Source organism: Sphaeramia orbicularis, chromosome 3 (assembly GCF_902148855.1).
Source record: "Sphaeramia orbicularis chromosome 3, fSphaOr1.1, whole genome shotgun sequence".
Lineage (NCBI taxonomy): Eukaryota > Metazoa > Chordata > Actinopteri > Kurtiformes > Apogonidae > Sphaeramia > Sphaeramia orbicularis.
In genome coordinates, this window is record NC_043959.1 from 7,744,376 (window position 1) to 7,766,543 (window position 22,168).

The 22,168-nt window shown below is 36.1% G+C and overlaps 1 protein-coding gene across 3 annotated transcripts in view; it reads left to right on the forward strand.

The window, feature by feature from the left end:
- LOC115438200 (multiple epidermal growth factor-like domains protein 11) overlaps positions 1-22,168 on the forward strand; it is a 323,683-nt gene that overhangs the window by 204,168 nt on the left and 97,347 nt on the right. For all 3 annotated transcript variants that reach the window (XM_030161642.1, XM_030161650.1, XM_030161657.1), the window contains exons 10-11: positions 2,272-2,484; positions 3,363-3,537. In XM_030161642.1, coding sequence (XP_030017502.1) covers positions 2,272-2,484; positions 3,363-3,537 — 388 coding nt within the window. The remainder of the gene's footprint in view (positions 1-2,271; positions 2,485-3,362; positions 3,538-22,168) is intronic.

The window sequence follows — 22,168 nt, forward strand, 5'->3', positions numbered from 1 at the left end:
ATAAAAACACAATACAAATTAATAAAAGCATTAAAAACATTAAAATCAAATCAAATAAAATAAAACAAGTTAAAATATAAAAACAGAAACAAAATATCAACATCGCACGAGTGTTAAAAGGCCAAGGAGAACAGGTGGGTTTTAAGAAGAGATTTAAAAATGGGCAAGGAGGAGGCTTGTCTGATATACAGAGGCAGGTTGTTGCATAAACTAACTAAAATATATGTTAATACTCGTAACTAGTGTTAACCGTAACAACAGCTAATAAGACAGCCATAATCAGTATTTCACTTTAGCATTTTATCTGTTAAACAAGCACTGCAAAAATACACACACAGTAGCATTTAGCATCTTCAGGATTCTGTATGTCTGTTCTAATATTAAATGGTGTTTATCCAATCCATTATTATTATTATTATTATTATTATTATTATTATTATTATTATTATTATTATTGTTGTTGTTGTTGTTGTAGTGATCTTCCATTGGTTTCCAAAAACCACGTACGAGTTGTATTCTGATGTGAATGACAAGACTGCAATCCATTCCAAAAATTTATTAAAACTAAAAAGGTTAATTTACATCATGTCAGACGGTAGAAAAAAACTATACACTCATAAGCTCTGTAAGCTCTCGTTTTCCTTACTGCTGACAGGTCATGCGACACACATACACAGTGAAGGTGCATTAAATAGCAACGAAGAAAATCAGAAATTTGCAACTTCACACAAATAAACTTACGAACATTAATTTTTATTAGCCATCATCTTTTGGCTCTTACAATTATTATGGTAAAAACTAAGCTCAGCAGCCTACAGTTCACACTCTTTACAATCACCAGACTCTTGGTAAAGCAGTAATTTAACCACACATTAAATGGGGCTGTGGGTGGATATACTGCTGATACCATTTTTTCTTTGTTTGTGCAGGATTAATGTATACAAATATTGAAGGTAGACAATAGCACCAAGTAGCATATCCAGGCAGCGGCTGACCAGCAGCTCTCATGTTCCCTCATTTCATAATGCTGTTTTTGTCAGAGAAGTGTGGAGGCTTTGAAAAGAACTTCAGGTCCTCAGTTCCTCTTGAATGGACTGTAAGGGCCAAACAATGCCAACTACTACTTACAATTTGCTTGATAATTAGAGCTACTTCCTATTTGTATTAGACTGAGGGTAGAGAAAACTACAATAACTCACTACTCACGCTAGTGTTACGGAGTGGAATTATAAGACACAGTGCAGTAGGGCTTGCTGGTTTGCATGCAAACTGCTGTAGTGTGATACATTTATATTTTTGACATGCAGTCAAAATGATTATCTCTTCTTCACATACTTGACCAAAACTATTCATTTTTGCACTATTTCATACTAGGGACGTAGTGATATGAACATTTCATATCACGGTTATTGTGACTAAAATTCTCACGGTTATCATTATTATCACGGTATTGTTGAAATGTGCTCAAAATGTTCAAAAAGTACTTGTACACACACTGAAATAATTTAACCACGTTTTATTAAAAAAAAAAAAAACAACAACAAATAACAAATAAAATAACAGTTACAATGTACTTTCTGTTGCAGAAACATTCAATTATTAACATGTAAACATCAAACATACAAATGTGCATTAAAGATGGAACCTTATGGACATTGCATGACCATTTTCAATATCAAGTTTGAGTTGTTTTAGTTTGTTTTTCATAGATTGATAGTCTCTCTCTCTCTCTCTCTCTCTCTCTCTCTCTCTCTCTCTCTCTCTCTCTCTCTCTCTCGCTCTCTCTCTCTCTCTCTCTTTTTCTCTTTCAAAATGCGGTAATCAAACACAGTTATCATGATGATTAGAATTTAAATGGTAATACTAACCGTCGGTAATTAATGGTAATTAACCGTTGGTTAATCATTACATCCCTATTTGAAACTATAGTATATTAAAATGTTTATAAAGTAGGTCTAAGAAATATCAAGCAAATCAGATCATTAATAGTGTAAATATTTCCCTCTTTTAGAATGTTAAAAAAAAGATTATTTCCAGAAAATTCTGTTTAGGATAATAAATAATTGTTAAACTGTTCATTCAGCTTAGAAAAAATGATCGACTCAGTGATATTCCTACATACTATGTATTAAATAATTCCAGCTAACTACTTGACAATCTCAGTTTCATTTTCTATCGTATGTTATGTCCAAATATCAAAGAAACACTCTGAGATCTGGTCCTGTCATGGCAAAGCTAACATTCTCCTTCACTGTCTTTATCATAACCCAGATGCCAGGATGAATGTCCAGTGGGCACCTATGGGCCACAGTGTGCCCACAAGTGTGATTGCCAGAATGGGGCCAAATGTTACCACATTAATGGAGCCTGTCTGTGCAACGAGGGCTTTAAAGGTCCCAGCTGCCAGGACCGCTTCTGTCCCAATGGCCTGTATGGACTCATCTGTGACAAATACTGCCCCTGCAAAGCTGCAAACACACTCAGGTATACAACTGGGGAGGTCATGTTAAGTGTTTCTGTACATGTTATTTACTTTGTGAATAATAAATGACTGTGATGGAATTACTGCAGTAGTTATAGATGTTTGGGTCAAGCATTTTGTTTGCAGTTCTTTTTCTGATACATTTAGAATTAGATTCTTATTAAATTCAATCATTTTGAGCTTTTGACTTCCTACTGTATACTGTGCATACTTGTTTTATAGATACACAAAGTGAGCATAATTTATTCAGGATGTATAGTTTGACTCTGGATATAGTAGTGAACTGAATTTGTGTATTTATTAGCATGAAATGTGTATGCATGTTAATGTGGATCTGAGCAATAGTAATGTTTATATATATATATATATATATATATATATATATATATATATATATATATATATATATATATATATATATATATATGTATATATACACACACACACACACACACACAACTAGAAACTGTGTTTGGCATAAATGGAAATTTGATAGTAATAATGAGAACTGACATTGGGTTAAAAATGTGTTATGGACAATAATATTAATACATGTTACTTTTATAACAGTTTAGGGAAGGGGACATTTGTGTCTCCTAAAGTAACAAGATATAAAAAAAAACCATGACTAACCCTGCACAAAAATTAAAGATGCCTACTAATCAGTGTTGTTGTCATCTCAGGCTGTGATAAACTTTTTCACTGAAAGTTTTAGATAATGTTAATCCGTGACACAGAGACACTGTCATCCTCCAACAACATGAGAGGAAACCTGTATGAGAGTCTAAATATAAGAAGGATATTCATTTAATGGACATTGTGTCCCTGTACAATGTCAACCAGCTTACAGCACTGACTTCTAATCTCTTTCCTTTTATAGCTGTCACCCTTTGTCAGGAGAGTGCACCTGTGCAGCAGGGTGGGCAGGGCTTTACTGCAACGAGACCTGTCCAGCTGGTTACTATGGTGAAGGCTGCAGGGAGATGTGTACCTGTGCTAATGGAGCTGACTGTGACGGCATCACAGGAGCTTGTACTTGTGCACCTGGATATATAGTAAGTCGACATGCTGTGTCCAAGATAAATGGAGTGCATCAATATCATCATCACAGATGCTGTTTCATATATTTTTTCTCTTCAAAGGGACCTTTAACTAGAAATGAGAATCATCTCACAGATGCAGGTGTTGACAATGTTTGACAATACATCAGAGTACTTTGACCCGGCTGGGGCGGCTGCTCAGTTGGTAGAGCCGGTTGTCCAATGACCAAAGGGTCGGTGGTTTGAATCTTGCCTCTGACTGTCCGCATTTCAGAGTGTCCTTGGGCAAGACACTGAACCCTAAATTGCTCCCAGTAGGGTCTGGCTTTGCTTTCATTGAATGAATGGATTTTTAATTATTGTGTCCAGCGTAAGAATATGCCCAGCCCTTACATGGGCTTATAAGACACCCAAAATATAAACCAAAGACCAAATGCCAGACAATAGGCTCAATAGATATGAACAAGACAGCGTACTGACCTAGTTAAACAAACACATCAGCCGCTTTTTCCAGGCTTTACAAACAAATAATGCTAATTTATATACATTTGAACTAAACAACCATTTCATCTTGTCATCATCAGTGCTCCAGAACATATCAGGGTTCCAAATAAACATCTCATTAAACACAGAGGCTCTTAGTTCATCATTTAGAGGACAATACAAAAGAAAATGTGATTCATTTCCCACTTTCCCCAAATCTCACAGTCCACAAAGTCTGTTTTCTTCTAGGATTTGGTTAAATCTCCAAGTTTCTAAGGCCAAGGGAAGGATTCCTGTATGCAACTGAGCAATTAGGGACCTTCGGTTTCTGGTCAAGTTTGCGCTGACATAAAACTCTGTTTTATATGTGTTTTTCAGTTCAGTTCAGTTTTCAGTTCTATGTCCGCAGCTTTGGTTTCACCAGTATCCCCTTCACCCATTTTTTGTCAAAAGCAGACATTAGGTTAGCTCTGATCTTGTTAATGCTACATGAAAGGTTGTTGTGGAATATATTTTGAAGTTGTGCTTCCACAGAGACAGCTCTGACTTCTGCCACCCAAGGGGACCTTGTCCTACTCCAGCCAAATACTTATATTAATAATTTGATTAATTATTGCATGGTGGCAGCTACACTCATACACTCAGACACCTACTGGTATATGAGTGTGCTGAAAAACTCACTTTTTCTTCAGTTTTCTCTGTTTTGATCTAATAACCTTTGAATTAACTATGATTATTCATGATGATCTAAATGTAATGTATAAAATTAAATATAAAAAAATTACATGATTTACAGTAAAAAAAAAAAAAAAAAAGCTAATTATAGAGGATAATGTTATAGTAAATGGTGATAAATCAAAGAAAGGTTAATATAGAGAAAAAATCATTTAGAAACTGACACAAAAGTAACACTGGGTCTTTATGGGTTAAGTTCTCCAAGTTCTCTAAGTACAGTACATGAAGTAAACATTACACTAAATATAGGGGACTAGTAAAGAAACTGGCTTTCCTCCTCTGCTAGTATTTCAGTCAGCAGCAAATAATTAAAAGAAGACCTAAAGTGTAATTAAATGAATTTACTGACATAGTGTAGATGGTTGAAGGAAGATGAAGCAGCATTAGAGGAGTCATCATTTTGCAGAGACAGTCACACCATGAGCCATACTTTAGCATCCCCCCAGTAGAGTCTTCACAGTGGGTGTAGAGAAAGAGTAAAAATAGTCTTCCTGATGATTTATTTTGATGTGATTGAGTGCACTGCAGAGACCTTTTGGACAGCAAGGTCTGGCAGAAGTTGCATCATTCTGAAAGTGAAATGACAGGTGACAGCAGCAAAAAAAAGAGACAGTTTTAAGATTTGAAAACGAGATGACAGGGACATACGTTAAAAAAAAAAAAAAAACTATATGTGTAATAAGCCACAAGCAAGACTGTACAAACAAAGTGGATGTAGCCGCTGTGACATCATCCATTGTTTTGCAGGCAGTAGTTGCAGTTGCATTTTGGCCTCTGCCATCTTGATAATCCATCAGTGTATTCTCCCTCACCTGTTTATGGGTTTGTTTGTGTTTCAGTAGAATTACATAAATTCTATTGCAGCAATACTGATAAAACCTAGTAGAAGGGAGCCAAGGACAAACCTACTGAACTGTGAAAAAGTGTGAAATATTTGCTATATTTCACATTCCAGATATGGCCTTTCATTGAATCACAGGGATTTGGGACCTTGGCAGAGGTATGCACTTTCAGGTTGCATTTCTAGCTTTACATGTGCAGCTTGTGGAAATTCCAAATACTGTGAGAGACTTGCATATAATTATATTTTGCCACATTTAATCACACAAACCAGATGATTCTAGTTTCAGGCATTAGAGTAAAGCATCTCTCAGCTGTTAAAGTAACAAGAAAAGCATAGAGTTAGTTCATTTTTGGGAACATGAGTTTATTTTTCCAATTATAACCAAACAATAATTCTCATAGGAATGAAATAATTCAAATTACCTGGGGTGTACAGTATTTATGAATTAAATCCAACAAAAACTGAGTCACTCTTTTACTTATAAACACCATTTTGGTAAATGAAGAACTGGTCTGCAATTCAACCCCCCCTCCCCTTTCCAGCATGTGAAGTTAATATCTAGAGGTTTTGTTGCAGCAGGTGCAGAACATGGTCTACAACATACTGAAGGAAATTTATCAGCTGGTGTTGACTCTGCAGGTTTAGTCATAGAGTGCGTGGCTCATAATGAGGAGAGGCTACTGCAGGTGCAAACCCTGTGATATAGGTCAAACTAAAGGAGAAAGACAGTGTGTAGATGTCAGGTCAGTACTGTATATCTAAGCAATAATAAAAGGATGGATTCTATGCTGTTCAGAGACTTACTTGTGTGGTACATCCTGGTAATTTTCAGTATTAGCAACCAGAGTCAGTCCAGTCCACTTTATTTATGTATCCCAAAAGCATGAAGACCTGTTTTTTCCTTAAGGAGCTTTACAAAATGTATTGAATGCCCTCGCTATTCCTGCAGTGCAGATGTCCCCCAAAAACCCTTTAACGCACAAAAAAAAAGGCTAAATCTCATGAAGAGCAACAGAAGAGGGTATACAGTCAACATACACCGCACATACAGGGTGTATAAAAAAAACCTGTACATTTTGAAAAATTACCCCTAGTTCCGCATTTGATCATTTTTTGGAATTTTCTTTTATGGACGTCAGTAGGTAGGGGATTGGTGGATATTTTTCCAAATTCACAGACCCATGTTTTCATGCATGCGTGAGCAGGGGCAAATTGTGCAATCCAAGTCAAAACTGGTTTGCGCGAAGTAGCGGTGGGATTTAAATCCAGTCAAAGGTCATGGGAGGGGACAGTGGGCATCCATCTTGTTTTCCACAAAATTGCCAGGTTACAGCATTAACACTTTGGCCACCATGTCAGTTTCATTTCTTTACCCTTGGCAGCTGCTCATGTCTCGGACTCAGATTTACCCCGACGTGTATACATGTATGGGAGGTCGGCACTCCCCAGATTCCAGCATCTGTCTGCACATGAGAATGTATGCTGCAGTAACAGGATGGCTGCAACCTGGGAAGGGGAGATTCATCCTGCCATACAAGATACGGAAAGATGAGTATGGCTAGATGGTTATAGATGGAGAATCGATGGTTGTTTCAGAAAAGAGAAGCTACTCATTGCATCAGTTTGAGTTAAAGAACATGTTGTAGCTGAAACATATATTATTCACTGGAGTAATTATTACCTCCGCCATTGTATTGTGATCATTTTGCTTTGTGTGTTTGTTTGTTTGCGTGTTTGTTTGGTAGCAACTTTACGGGAAAACTATTCCAACATCTTTACCAAATTTTACCCACAGATAGGCCTAGGCCCTGGGACGAACCCATTCAATTTTGGGCCAAGTAGGCCAAAGTTCAAGGTCACAGCAAGGTCACAAAATCTCAAATTTTCTTATCTCTCATCATTGAGCAATTTTCGAAAATTCATAAAAAAATTAAAAACGACTCCGATTAGCCTCCAATTTGATACACCCATAGCTTATAAAAATATCTTGTATCTGGCACAAAATTGTCCACATCCACTGTGGAATGTGGACTCTTTGGACATTTCAGTTGAACATTGAAAATCCCATTTACAACACATTTTTTTAACTCAACAAATATTGATTGGAATTTAATGTAATTTGACATACACATGACTGGTACCAAGCTTCAACTTTTTCTGCTCTATGGAACAACCTTGAAACTGTTTAATTTAAAAAGAAATAGTCGATCCACACTTGCACACCATTCGTGGTGCTTGGCGGAGGTTTGCGTTCTCTGAACACTTGTTATCTAATGGAAACATCATTAAGCGTGAACATAAGGTTATTACAGCAGGTGGAGACTTATTTTTTTTGGCCAGGCGGTATGGAATATATACAAAACTATCCAAAATCATGACACCAGTAGGTTTGTTGTTTTAGCAAAGCTATAACCACCATATTTCACAGGAAAAAGACTGAGAAATATAGTCGCGGAAAAATTATTAAACCATCAAAAGTCATCAGAAACAATGGTTTTGCAATCAAGTACTAACTCATGTGTGTATCATGTGACTAAAACAGACAGAAAAGAAAACCTGGAATGCCTAAAAACACTGTTTTTGTCAGTACAATGCCATAGATATTAATGTAAGAACTTAAGTGATTTTGGTTATTATCAAGAAAACATGGAAAATGGATAGATATCAGCTCTGAAATTAAACTACTATGAGCTATTTTTGTTGTTATCATTATATTTGTCCAAACAAACGGATCTTTAGTTGTATCAGGCATTAAAATGAACAAGAAATTGAAGAAAACAAGGGTGGTCTAATAATTTTTTCCACGACTGTACATATGCAAACGCATCAAAACCCTGAGAAGAACGAAGCTAAAGGTGACCTGAGACTTTTCCACAGCACTGTATACGCAGAACATAATGACATGATAAAGAGTTTCCAGTCACGTGGATCTGAACAAAACAGACAGAATAAACTGACACCCACTTACAACCAGACTGTATAATCAACGTATGTTGCCACGGTGATATGACCCATTGGTTTTAGAATACAATGGCAAATCCTTAGTTCAAGAATATGGACCATAGGGTGGAGCTGAGGAAGCATGAGGCATTTATGAAACCACACTAATACAGATTCACTGAAAACACATGAAGTAGCTGTCAAAAAAAAACCACATATCAGGAAGTAAAGATTTCTGTTAGGTCTCAAATCTAATTTCAGAATTAATACTTTACAAAAGAACCACCAGAACAGTTTTTAGAGTAGCAAATGACACCATAATTACTCCTTAATGGCCTGGTCATTTTATACATAGAAGTCATTTATAGCCAGGTGTTTTTTTCCAACCAGCACCGAGCAGCTGTGCATGCTTTACACTTGAAGACACTGCCACACTGACCCCTGTTTCCAGCAGAGGTTGTTATTTACAACAACTCACCACACAGCCTCTGTTCACACACATTTACTGTGTGGGAGGGAGGCTGAAATCCAAATCCAGCATCTGGACGAGGCAGTTAAAACCTGGGGCTTTATAAATTTGTGGTCAGGACCATTTTGTGCAAATTCAGCTCTGGTATAAATTACGATTGGAATTGGAGATTAAATTAATACACATCACATTTCTGAATACTCATTCGAAAGGTTATGTTTTTGTCCCTGTTTTTAGTTTTGTCGTCAGCACCGACTTCATTTACATTTAGGCTGCGACAAGAAATGACAAATTGCTTTTAGTGAGATGATGCCACCCTCTTTCCACTTATCAAAATCTTAATGTTTTCGCTCACAACTCTTCATCTGCCCGTTATATAAATCTGTTTATCAGTTAGGGATGCACCGATACCACATTTTTCCAGACCGAGTACAAGTAAAACAAAAACAAAACAAAAAACAAACAAACAAAAACAATTATTAAAGCCAAAAGGAACATTTGCACAAACTTTAAACAATGCAAACAACAATAAGGAATCTGAATTTAATCTCTCCAAAATCCTCTCGCCTGGTGGTATTTTGGTATGTCATCATTGGCACTTCTTCCATTTATAGTAACTACACCTTCAAACCCATGTCACACAGCAATAGAACTAAAGATTAAACATACCATAAAGTAACTTAACATGTTAAATAATGACTGACCTAAAAGTAGTGTTAGACTAAATCTGTGCACTTGCAAATAGATTCAATGTAATATAAATTTCAGCAAAAAAAATAAATAAAAAAAAGAAAATATTGTATAAAATTAAGAGCTTTGTGTCATAATTGTTTTATGTATGTATAATATTTAAGTGTCAAGCTATAATCAAAATTAATTTAACAAAAATGCATTAGTGTTTGAGGGTTACCATCTTCTTAAAGTTGTGCGGCTGCAGGTATGGCTATCACGCTTATTTTTTTTGCATTTTTCTAATTTGTATTTTCCTGTGCATAACAATAATATGTGATGTGTTATTTAAATAGTTGCAGAGCTTATGTTTGTTTAGGTGAAATATTCTGAAGACACTTTATCCCCAGGTTTTAAGTAGGGATGCACCAATACCACTTTTTTCCAGACCAAGTACAAGTACTTACATTTGAGTACTTGCCAATACTTAGTGCTGATAAGAGTACTTAATAATACCATTACAGTTCTTAGTTACTTTTGAAAATGTGCTTTATTGTCATTGTCATTAGTCTGCCTGTAACAAAATGCTGCTACTGACATTTAATTCATTGGAATGAGTGTTTCTCAATCAATCCATCAGGGGGCGCCACTCTTAATTCACCATACTGGCTGAATACCACGAAGAAAAGACAAAGAAAGTCAGTAGTAATACACATGGGGATGACAGAGGTAACACTAATGTGGATACTAATGTTGATGTTGATGAGGGTAGTTGTCATAAATCTGTCAGTAGTTTTTCTCTAACTCACACAGTCGCTCTTTGAACAGATCCTCTACCTCCACGGTTCCCGCTGGTATTCTCCGTCTGGGTATGCATCCACCAGCACCTGGAAAACAGATGGAATGTACGCAGAGGACAGACAGAACGCTCCGTCCATATCTGTCTGTGTCTTTAACATTACTTGCAGTCAGCGTTACTTTTGTCACTGTCATTTATTTTGAAAAATCTCCACACTGCTGACATTACTCCTCTGCTGCGTACCTGTTGCACTTAACTGTGAATGTGACGGTGCTGTAAGTGGTATCAGTGTGGTTGTATTGGTACTTTTACAAGTATGAGTACGAATACACACACTGAGTATCGGACCCGATACCCGATACTGGTATCGGCATCGGTGCATCCCTATTGTCAGTGTAGGAACCAGAAAACAGCTCAAACTCTGACCATACTCCATTCTGTTAGTCAGTCTATCATGTAGGATTCAAGCGTTTAAGTATTTTAGCCATTTATTTATATCCTTTCCTATGTGTTTATTCATTTGAAATTCAGCTCCACTGTGTCTGGATCTGGGTTATCCTGCTGCTGCTTTGTTACAGAGGCATCAGGATCAGAATTCAGGATCTGGGCGACACAGACCTTTTTCTGAGTCCTACAACTGTCTCTGAACGTAGCTACCGCAGTAACCACAGCCCTTCCTTTAAATTATTCACTGGGCAATTTGCAATAGTGAGCCAAAGTCCCACTCCCTCTGTTTGTGGCCCAAGAGGCCTCATTTTAGGAAATAATTGTATTGTATTGTATAATGGCATAATTTTTTGATACCTTTTGAATGATGCTGTCATTTAAACATATGATTTATTTCAGTGTCAAGTCAAGAAAATCACAGTTTGTTATAAAACTGTTGAACTGCTGAAGACTGTCAAAGTACATAGACACCTGAAAGTCACAGAGGTAATGCTCTGTTTTCACAGTCTGAAGACGTCTCTGCAGCTTCAATACAACTAAACTGGAGTGAAATAAACCTCCTAAATAAACCCACCAAATAAATAATAACTTTTCACTTCATTCTCAAAGAACAAGGTGTAATATGCAGAGGTCATGGTGTCAGTGACATCTATCACATGCAACAAAAGGATCCAGTCGACTAAGCTGTTCAACACTGAACTGGAGTTTACTTTACTATCTTTACCACAAACAAACACAAACTTTCTTTACTACTAAAGTACATTATGAATTTACAAACATATGTGTAAATGGTGACTCAATTCAAATGGAATCAAACATTTTTTGTTATTCGATATATCATTGACCTAATTTTATCCAACGTTAGCTCCCATGGGGCACATCGGAACAGGTGAGACTTCAGCTTTCTTTGGCACATCAGTAGAAAACCTTAGTGTTGATGAGCACTGAACTTATAAGTAAAGAGTATTTAGTTTCATAAGAAATCTACTCAGTTTTATTGTATGTATTTTATAGTTACATGGTTTTTAGCTTACCAGCCGACAGGCCGTAAGCTATTGTCGTCATGTGCCGTCCGGCGTCTGTCGTCCGTTGCAAAAATTTCAATCGTCTTCTTCTCCAAAACTACAATTCTGATTGACTTCAAGCTTGGTAAACAGCTTCTTTATGATGATGTCAACAAAAGTTAGTGAAATTATTTGGATCCGGATCTGATTCTGGATTTGGTGCGACTTTGAAAAATTTCCCCATTATAAGAGATAGGAAGTGGATTGATGCAATAACTCAGTAAATATACATGATATCAAGTGGAAATTTCTACAGTACAGCCCTGATGGGGAGATGACCAAAACGTAATGGCCACATGCTGATCAGGATCTTCTTCTGGATCCGGGAACTTACGCAAAATTTGCCATGGCCTCTTATGGAGAAAAAATTTCAATTGTCTTTTTCTCCCAAACTACAGTTCTGATTGACTTCAAACTTGGTATACAGCTTCTTTATGATGATGTCAACACAAAGTATTGAAAGTGTTTCAGTCCGGATCTGATTCTGGATTTGGTGTGACTTTGAAAAATTTTCCCATTATAGCAGATAGGAAGTGGATTGATCCAATAAATCAATAAGTATCAATGATATCAAGTTGGAATTTGAATTTTTTACAGATCTGACTGGAATATGATTAAAACATGGACTATTTCTGTAATATAATAAATACACATAACTGGGTGATAATAAATGGCATCTGGATATATTTCCCAAAGCTTTTAATTTGGCCGGTAAGCTACAGGGCCATTGGTCCTGTTTTTATAGTTGGTCTATGTCTGCATATTGTACCAACTTATTACATTCTACCAATATGAACCCTGTCTCTCAGTAGAGCATGAGTTACTGTAGTTATATGCTTATTTATTTATTATTCTGGTTTTTAATCGGTTTTATATTGCAATTTTGAAAATTCTGCTAATGTGAAGATTTAGGTTGACATATTTTGGTTGATGTCAGAAGATGATGATAGTTAGCGGGGCCCTCAGGGAATTTTGGCACTGACAGAGTGTTGAATGGCCAATTTAGTAAAAACATCAATATTAAGGATATTTATATTCTTCATAAATGTGCAGTGCACTGCCAACCAATGTTGGCAGCACACTGTTTTGGCATTTTCTGTACTTTTGTGCTCTACAAATTATACAAACACAAACAAGGAACAATTGTTTCTTCAGTTGTATTTTTTGTAGAAGTTGTCATCTTTTGGTTTGATTTAGTAAAACAATAAGTTTGATGTTAAATTAGAAACATGGATAGATTTCAGGGGCCATGTTGCTAGTAAACTGACATTTACTGGTGGGTGTATATTAGTGTATGGTTTTTGACTGGCATGTAAAGCAGTGTGGTCTGATCCCCCTGGTGTGTTGAGTGATCCTGTGGTGACTGAATGGAGATGAGGCACCTAGAAGCAGGAAGATGACAGGGACTTTGATAATTGGGCCGAAAACATCAGGGATTTTCAGCAGATGAAAGTCGGATGAGTGCTGGAGATGAATGTCCGTTTGGTTTATAGCAGCTAAATTCAGATGGATGCTGCTCTCAGCGGAGAGAGCTATTGATTTAGAAGGAATTTATGCTACAGTGGTAAGTTGCAATGTGGTACTTTGTGTGTCACTGTGTGGACAAGACACCGGCTTTAAACTGAATTTATATGTGGTATTGTCACCATTTTGGATGGTTGGGTCAATATCTGTAAACATACTGTGAGCAAAAGTGAACCAAGTGTTGAAATCTGCAGAGCTGGATGTGTCAAGACCATGAAGAAAACCTGTATTAAAAATGCTCAGGTACATTTTGTGCTAAATACTTATGTTAAACAGTTATGTTTTTCATGTGCATCATTTCCCTCTGGACAATTATAATTAATTACAATTTCAGCCTCAAGTGATTGTATTAAAGTCATTATTATTTGGTCTCTAATTACAAGACTAATCATTGTAATTGTTTCATTGGGTTGTCTTCTAGTCTTGGCTGTTTTTCACAAGAATTTAAGAAAAATATACTTTTGTCATCATGAGGACAGAATAAATGAGAATGAACCCCTAAAAGACTACATAGATGAGTGGTTCCCAACCTTTTTTGGCTCATGACCCCATTTTAACATCACAAATTTCTGGTGACCCCAGACATTCAAAACGGAGACTTTTTTTTTTTTTTGCTAAAATTATTTTGTTTTTGATCATGTAATAATGTGCTATAATATGTTGCAAATAAACCTTAATTTTAGACAACATTTAGTCCATATAATGTATATTATTATGGACGGAGGCAGGTGTAGATTACTGCACAAAGTGAGAATTTTATTTTCTTTGGTCAGGATATGTGCAGTCAGTCCAGCTTGGATTTACAAGGCTGATAATTAATACTGAACAAACAAGAACTCAAACTATGAATTATGAAAGAGCTGCAGCATCTGAAACCGACCACAATGAACATTTGAAAGATAAACAGAACCACATTGCTTCAGTTTCAGACTCACAATTTGTCATGTCTTTTATGGATTGAGATTATCTCTGTCAACTCACCATGTATTTTGTATTTTGTAATACGTTGTTTTTTGTTTTTTGTTTTTTTTTTTTCCATTTTTATCAGTTACTAGAATATTCATGGGGTGACCCCATTCGAATTCCAGGCGACCCCACATGGGGTCCCGACTCCAAGGTTGAAAACCACTGACATAGACCAAGAACTGCCTAAATCTGTTCGTGTATTTTTAAAAATTTTATTCCTTTTCTATAAGTTAACACTAAGTGTCGCCCACCCCCCATGAATTTGCAATCTTTTCATTCTTACCATTTTTACTAGTGCATCAGTCAGCATCATGCATTATCTTAGGATGAACGTACTATATGTGATTTAAAAAATAAATAAATAAAAATACACTGTGGTTTGGTTTTTGAAACCAGTAACTCCATAGTCAAGCAAAGACATTCTTTTTTTCAGGGTGATAACTCATATTTCTAGACTGTGGGCTGCTATTTTGTTATTTTCATAAAGGATACAACATAGTGTTATTTATTTAGACGAGAGGGTGAAAATCAGGAAGAGTGAATGATGAAACTCAACAAACTAACACAAACTTAAAACAAGGATCACACTGTAAACAGCAATGCATGCAGTGTAAACACCCTGATTAATGCAATAGCTGGTCTGATTAGATTAGCAGACAAGCTGACAGCTCATGTAATGCAAAACTGAATTAAAGCTAACCTTATCTGGTCCACTGACAGTGTTCTTAAGTGTAACTTCACAACCACAACTAAATCTAAATCTAAAAAAACACAAATATTTTTTCATTAAATTTAAACTATAAAAGTCCAACTCACCACTGTTACTGTAAGTGGTGACATCTTTAGTCCTTCATATATACAAGACTTAATATAAATGAAACATGTGAGTTTTTATATGTGACCCCTGGAATTGTGCAAAAAGGAGAAATGATCTACAGAGACCAAAACTGTTTTGTTTGTAACCAGGCTGCAGTCTTCTTTATTTCCACTGTAAAGTCGGACATTAAACCTTGTGGCTCTATGGGGATTGAGTTTCACTTGGAGTCTCTGTATCACCTGATTGAATTCTATGTAAATCAGTGCGGATCGATTGTAATGGGAGGATTCAAGTTGCCTCAGAAAGCTGAGAACCCCACAGTTCAGATACAGTCTAAATTCATTTGGTAAAACATACACTAAAGGGCATTAAAAACACACAGTCAGTAATCAGTCTGAAGCTGCTGATTGTAGACAATAAGGTCCAAATAAATAGCATTTTGTGTAAATGTTTGAGTAAATATCAAAAGAATTTCAGGTCATTTGACAGCTGCAATTGTGCAGCACACACACACACACACACACACACACACACGCACACACACACGTATTGTGTCAATTGTCTTAGTTAATTCTACAGAAGTTTTTAGCTCAATAGTTTTTAATCTTGCACTTCTTTCCATGTCTGGTTTGCTGTTGTATGATTAACCAATTTATTTATTTCTTCTTCTTTTTTTTCCTCCTCTCTCTTCTTCTCTCCTTCTTCTTTCTTTTATGTCTTATTCTTGGAAATGTTACGGAACTTTTAGAATGTGAGCCTCTTTTTATGTATTTGGCTGTAACCGTTCAGCCTGAGCAAACTTTCCTATATCTGTCATGTTCAACGATTTTCTTCCAGTATATTAGTACTTCATAATCTATGTGATGTTTTATTATGTTGGTCGTTTGTCTAGGGCAACAAACGGAAACAAGAAAAGCAATCAGACAGCGCAGACCTCTGCCAAGACAGATCTGCCCCCACCCCTCAATCACCACCAAAATCTAATCATTTCTTCCTTGTGCCAGTATCAACATTTCCTGAAAATTTCATGAAAATCCATCCATAACTTTTTGAGTTATCTTGCTAACAAACAAACAAACAAACAAACAAACACACAAACACTCACGCACACACGCAAACACACAAAGCAAAGTGATCACAATACCTCCTGGGGGAGGTAATTAGTTTCTCTGCTAAATCTGGTGCATGTATCTTTTTCTTTGCAACTAATGCCAATACACACTGTCCTGTAATTAAATTAATAAATATAAAGATTACAGATTCCTAAATGCAAATGGAAATTTTTGTTAATATCATGTACAATCACCACTGAAGCAGGATAATTTAATTTAATTTAATTTAATTTAATTTAATTTAATTTTATTTTATTTTATTTTATTTTATTTTATTTTATTTTATTTTATTTATTTGCATATCACAAACAGCAAGAAAAAAATATTTAAAAACAATTGTCATGCAAGTAACACCATCGAGCTGGAGAGGATAGAAGCCAAAAAAGGCTTATATAAATACCTCCCCAGAAATAAACAATACACAGAAAAAAAAGAAGAAAATTATGATATAACTGAAAAAAATCATCTAAAGTAAAAAAAAAAACAAAAAAAAACAAACAAAAAAACCCCCTAATGATATAAAGCCTTACATTTTTTTGTAAATTCAAGTCCTTTTCAAATGCTTTTTAAATAATGATAAAGACAATGTTGATTGAAGTTCAGGTTTTAGATTAATCCAAAAATGCGGTCCACAATATTTTAGAGAATACTGACTGACAGAAGTTTGGTAGTATGGAAGATAAAATTTGCTTGAGTATCATGTAGGATAATTGTGAATGACAGAAGACAACATAAAAAAGTCCTGGTTGGTGATTCTGAATAGGAGCAGTTTTACTTGGTTGACCACTGTGGAGTTAGATTCCTGGTGCTGTCAGTCTGTCTGTAGTGTCTGTTTATCCGTCATATAGTGCTGTGATGAGCTCAGGAGTGTTTTGCTGTCTGTGTACATCCTGCTGTACATCCAGCACCTATCAACGGTCTGGTCTTGTTGATTTACACTCAAGTATGTCGTGGTGACTACTGATGATTAGTGAGGGTTTTCACTACTGGTCACTGTGTGTAATTCACACTCATCAACATGTTGACTGGATCCTGAGTGTAGATTTTGTACAACCTGAGTACAGATTGATTTGTTGATTTAAAAAAACAAAAATGCCCAGTGTGGGAGATGACCTAGTAGTAAAAACTATAATTTCTTTTAGAGATTTTTGAGGTTTCACATAAAAATTTAACTGTTTGAGAATTGTGCATCTGTAAAAGTCACTTAGTATTGTGTCACTGATGCTGCAAAGGACTTAATTTAATGAGTAATAAAAGATGTTATAATGCACACAGAAGAAAATTGGGGGTGTTATTTACTTAGGAAACAGGAAAGTATTTGCACTTAGAATTGTAAGTAAATTCTACAAGGGGGAATCAAGTAAACTTTACTTGTGGATATATGTTTATTTTACAAGCAAACCTCAGGTAATTTACTGATGATTATTCATATTGTCATTGCATTTTACTTTCTCTTTTTTTGTAAGTTTTACTTAAACTCTGACTGCTTCAAACTGAAAAATGCTAATATACCTAAAGCTAACGGCTTTTCAAGGTAATTTTTAAATACTGTGACTTTTTGGTAGAAGAAAGTTGCGGCAGACTGAACATTGGTCGCACTTCTCAGATCCCAATAATACACCACACACTTATGAAAAGACAGTGGTATTTACTTTCATCAAATGATACATGAGAAAAACAGCATAAATTCTGTGACAGTAGCACAGATCATTCAGTCATGGTGTCAAACTGAAATATTCCTTCCACCAGTTTACTCAGTTACTCTCCCCTATAGGCAGAACATGAATCATAGAACTACAGAACAGCAACCTGCTTTTAATGAATATTTACAGCTTGCAGGGTAGCGCACCATCACATGACTTAGTGACACTGTAAACTACACGAGTCACATGACTTGGCACAAACTGCCCCCATTACGATCAGTGTGGCTCACTGCTATACTTTTTCTAACTTTTATTATTGGACAATATACAAGTAAGATTTACACAACATTTTACATATTTTTTCTGTAGTTTAACCTCCTGAGACCCAGGAAATGTCAGCAAAGTACAAGCTTTTTTGTTTTTTTTAATTAAATAAGTGCCTATATTGTAAACATCATGATGCAACTGTAACAGACTGAGTACAAAGCCTGAACCCAAATGCAAGACCAGCAAACAGATGAGAAGTTGAGTGTGTTGATTAAACACAATCACAGGGGAAAATACACAACACAGAATAGTTAACACGTCTGTGAAGGCATGGGTATCTGGACTCGACGTCCGGGCTGTGAGCAGGGTCAGCGGGCGGTCAGCACGGCCGAGCCGGAGTAACCCCGACAGCAACCTGACTAGGGCAAAACAGAGGGATGTCAAAAAACAGGCCAGGTCATACACAGGAGAGCAAAACAGAAGGCAACGGGACATGAGGGACAGGCTTACTCACGGTCAAAATCCAGGCGAGGGTCAAAACACACAGGTAAACGTTGGAGGCTGAGGTAATCAGGGGAAAAGGCAGAATCGGAAGTCGGATGAACGAACCAGGTCACAAACAGACGAGCAGGCAGAACAGGAACAGGCAGAATCAGTGGTCAGTAGACAAAACGGGTCACAACGGGCAGACAGACTGACAGGATCCAAAAACGCTGGTGAGTAAGCACAACGAGTGTAGCAAAAAAAACAGGAGAAGACACAAGGTTTAAATACACAAGAGGGCGAGAAGACAATCAGACACAGGTGGAACATATCAGGGTGGAGTCAGGTAATCAGAGCAGGTGAAACAATCAGGGAAGGGAAGTAAAGACACCAGACATGACACATGTGGGAAACTTAACAAAATAAAACAGGAAATGACAGACAAAACAGAAAAGACAGACAAAATCCAGTCTGGGAGCAGACATGACAGCAACAGTTTTTTCAGATGCAGTTTTTAAAATTTTTATGGAATGTCCTTTGTGGTGGACAGTTTTGTTTTCTTTTTTTTTGTGTAAAGTTTTGAAAACTCCTGTCCACAAATGTGAACAGAAAACCCATAGCTGGGTCTTAGGAGTTTAAATTGCCTAGGTAAACTTACTTGGTATTTCTAGGTTCATACGTAATGACTATAACCATTGAATATTATGTAAAAATACATTATACAACTTACTCTTCCCATACAGTTTATTTATTACACAAATGACATATTTAGTTGTACTTGAATAATTCTATTTCTCACTGATACTTACAATTAGAAAATAAAAATTGTGACAGTTAACCTAATAAATATTACTACACCAGAAAATCCTATTTTTCAGTGCACTGGTATAAGTATACTGTATTGTTACTATACAAGAAGAAACAGTCATTAAATATTAACTATCTTAATTTACTGCCTCTGATTTCACATTGATTAATGAGCTAATAACCCTCCAAATGGATCATGAATATCAGGATCCATTGATCTGCACATGTTTCGTATTCTTCGGGTCACTCATTATAAAAACTCTTAGTTCCCATGGGATATTCTGATTTTCCCTTTTGGACCCACACACCTTATTTATTAACAACGTTTTTTTTTTTTTCCTCCCTCTTTTTTCTTTTTTTTTTTTTTAAATTAAAAAAGTCCTTAATTCACCAACTTTTTAATAAGGTTTCTCTCTTCTCCTGTCTTTGCACATTTGGCTTGCTTTGTGAATATTAGATTAATAGCAATTTAAAAGCAGCAGGTTGAAGCAGGCAGCTTTAATTAGTGCAGTTTATATGTTGAAGGTCCTGATCAATGAAACAACGTGCTTGAGGTTCAGGTTGTGAGAAGACTCTCACAGCATGCCAAGGGAGCAGAGTAAGGTTAGACATCGGGCTAATGTCAAACTGTCTGTCTGCCTCCTCTGACCATGTTCCCTATTGATTGAACAAGCGCAGATGTCGTGTTCCTCTGCAGGGACTCTTCTATAATATATGTACTTGTTATGTTGTTCATTATATCTATACCATCACTTTTAATGTATTCATGGCCTTTAATGAATATAAAGATGAACTCAGGCCATTTTGTGCTGAAAGCAAGTTGTTGTTTTTTTTTTTTTTTTCCTGAAACAAGTAAAGACATAAACGAAGAAGAAAAATCAATGGACCAAAGAGTGTCCACTTGTGTAATTTGTTGGTGATTTTATGCCTCATTATGTTTTCATTGTCCAAGTGTCTGTGTGTCTGTCTGGTTTTCGCAAACCCAACACCTTAGGATGTTATGTGACAAATATAGACTTGGACTGTCGTTTGATTTTGGAGGTCAAAGGTCAGTGTCATCACAGAAACATCACAAAGCACTTTTGGACATACCTCAACAATTTGCTCATCAGTCATAAAAAAATTCATGGCTTTTTGGAGCCAGATGTGACTGTATTTAGACAAAAGGGAGGTGCTGTGGAAGAGTGATGAGTGAACAAATGCTTCATATTATTGTATCATATCAATAAAGTCTTATCGTATCTCATCTCATAGTAAAACAGTGAGCTTCATCAACTATTCACTAACTTACTGCTTTGACAGACTTGTTAGTGTGTCTTCTTAATGGTAACTACAGTGGAGCTGTCAGGAAAACCTGTCAATTAGAGCCCACACCACATCAAAACCCTCTATTAGACCTAAAATCATATTAATGGAGAAATAATTTACAACGCAACCCTATAACATTTATTAGGGCAGTGTTTTTCAACCTTGGGGTTGCCTGAAATTTCTAGTAATTGAAAAGAAAAAAAAATTACTAATAGAAAATATTTTTAATGATTCAATATATATTTCATTGTAATTAAAACACCACACACTTTACCAAATAAAAATCAAGTTCAAATAAAATGCAGGATATAATATCTGAGAGGGCATATCTTGATTGACCTGATCATGTGACCGTGTGCGTTACTACGCTTCAACCTGCCCAACCTGAAATATTGACACTGCATTTTTACTGTGTAGTTGATAAAAAGGGAAGCTACAAATGAGTCATAAATACAATGTGTAATTCACAAAGCACCCACAAAGAATAGAATTTGTGCATCAATGTTACACCTGAGTCATTTATACAGATGTAACAGAGGGAACATTTAACATTTGGGACAAAACTGGCTCCTTCCTATGCAATTAATCTCAAAATTCTGTTTCACAACACTGTTTGGCCGGTGCAGTTAACATCTAGAAGAAAACCGGTGTTAACTGTGCACAAACTCACCTCTCTCTCTCTCTCTCTCTCTCTCTCTCTCTCTCTCTCTCTCTCTCTCTCTCTCTCTCTCTCTCTCTCTCTCTCTCTCTCTCCCTCTCTCTCTCTCTCTCTCTCTCTGAGCTCATTTTATGCCCTTTTCATTATGGGCCAGTTGATTTGCTGAAGTGTGGAGAAACAAGTTGCTCTCAGAACTTTATTGGTGTGTTTGTACCAGCGTATCATTAACAGAAAATCTTTTGTGAATAGGTCCTTAACTCTTAAGCTCCTGAAGCTTAAGCTGCCAGAGTGAAAAATATCTACTGATCTAAAATAATGGCTATAGATGCTTGTTTTCAGTTAATGATATATTTTTCAGAAAAGTCATACAGCTTTAGTTTTCCCTGTTTTGATAATGATAACCTTTGAATTTACTCTGAGCTTTTATGAGCATCTATATCAGTGTTTTTCAACCTTAGGGTCGGGACCCCATGTGGGGTCCCCTGGAATTCAAATGGGGTCACCTGAAATTTCTAGTAATTGATAAAAATTAAAAAAAAAAACAAAAAAAAAACTTACAAATAAAAAATATATAACTGTGAAGCTGAAACTGAAGCACTGTGGTTCTGTTT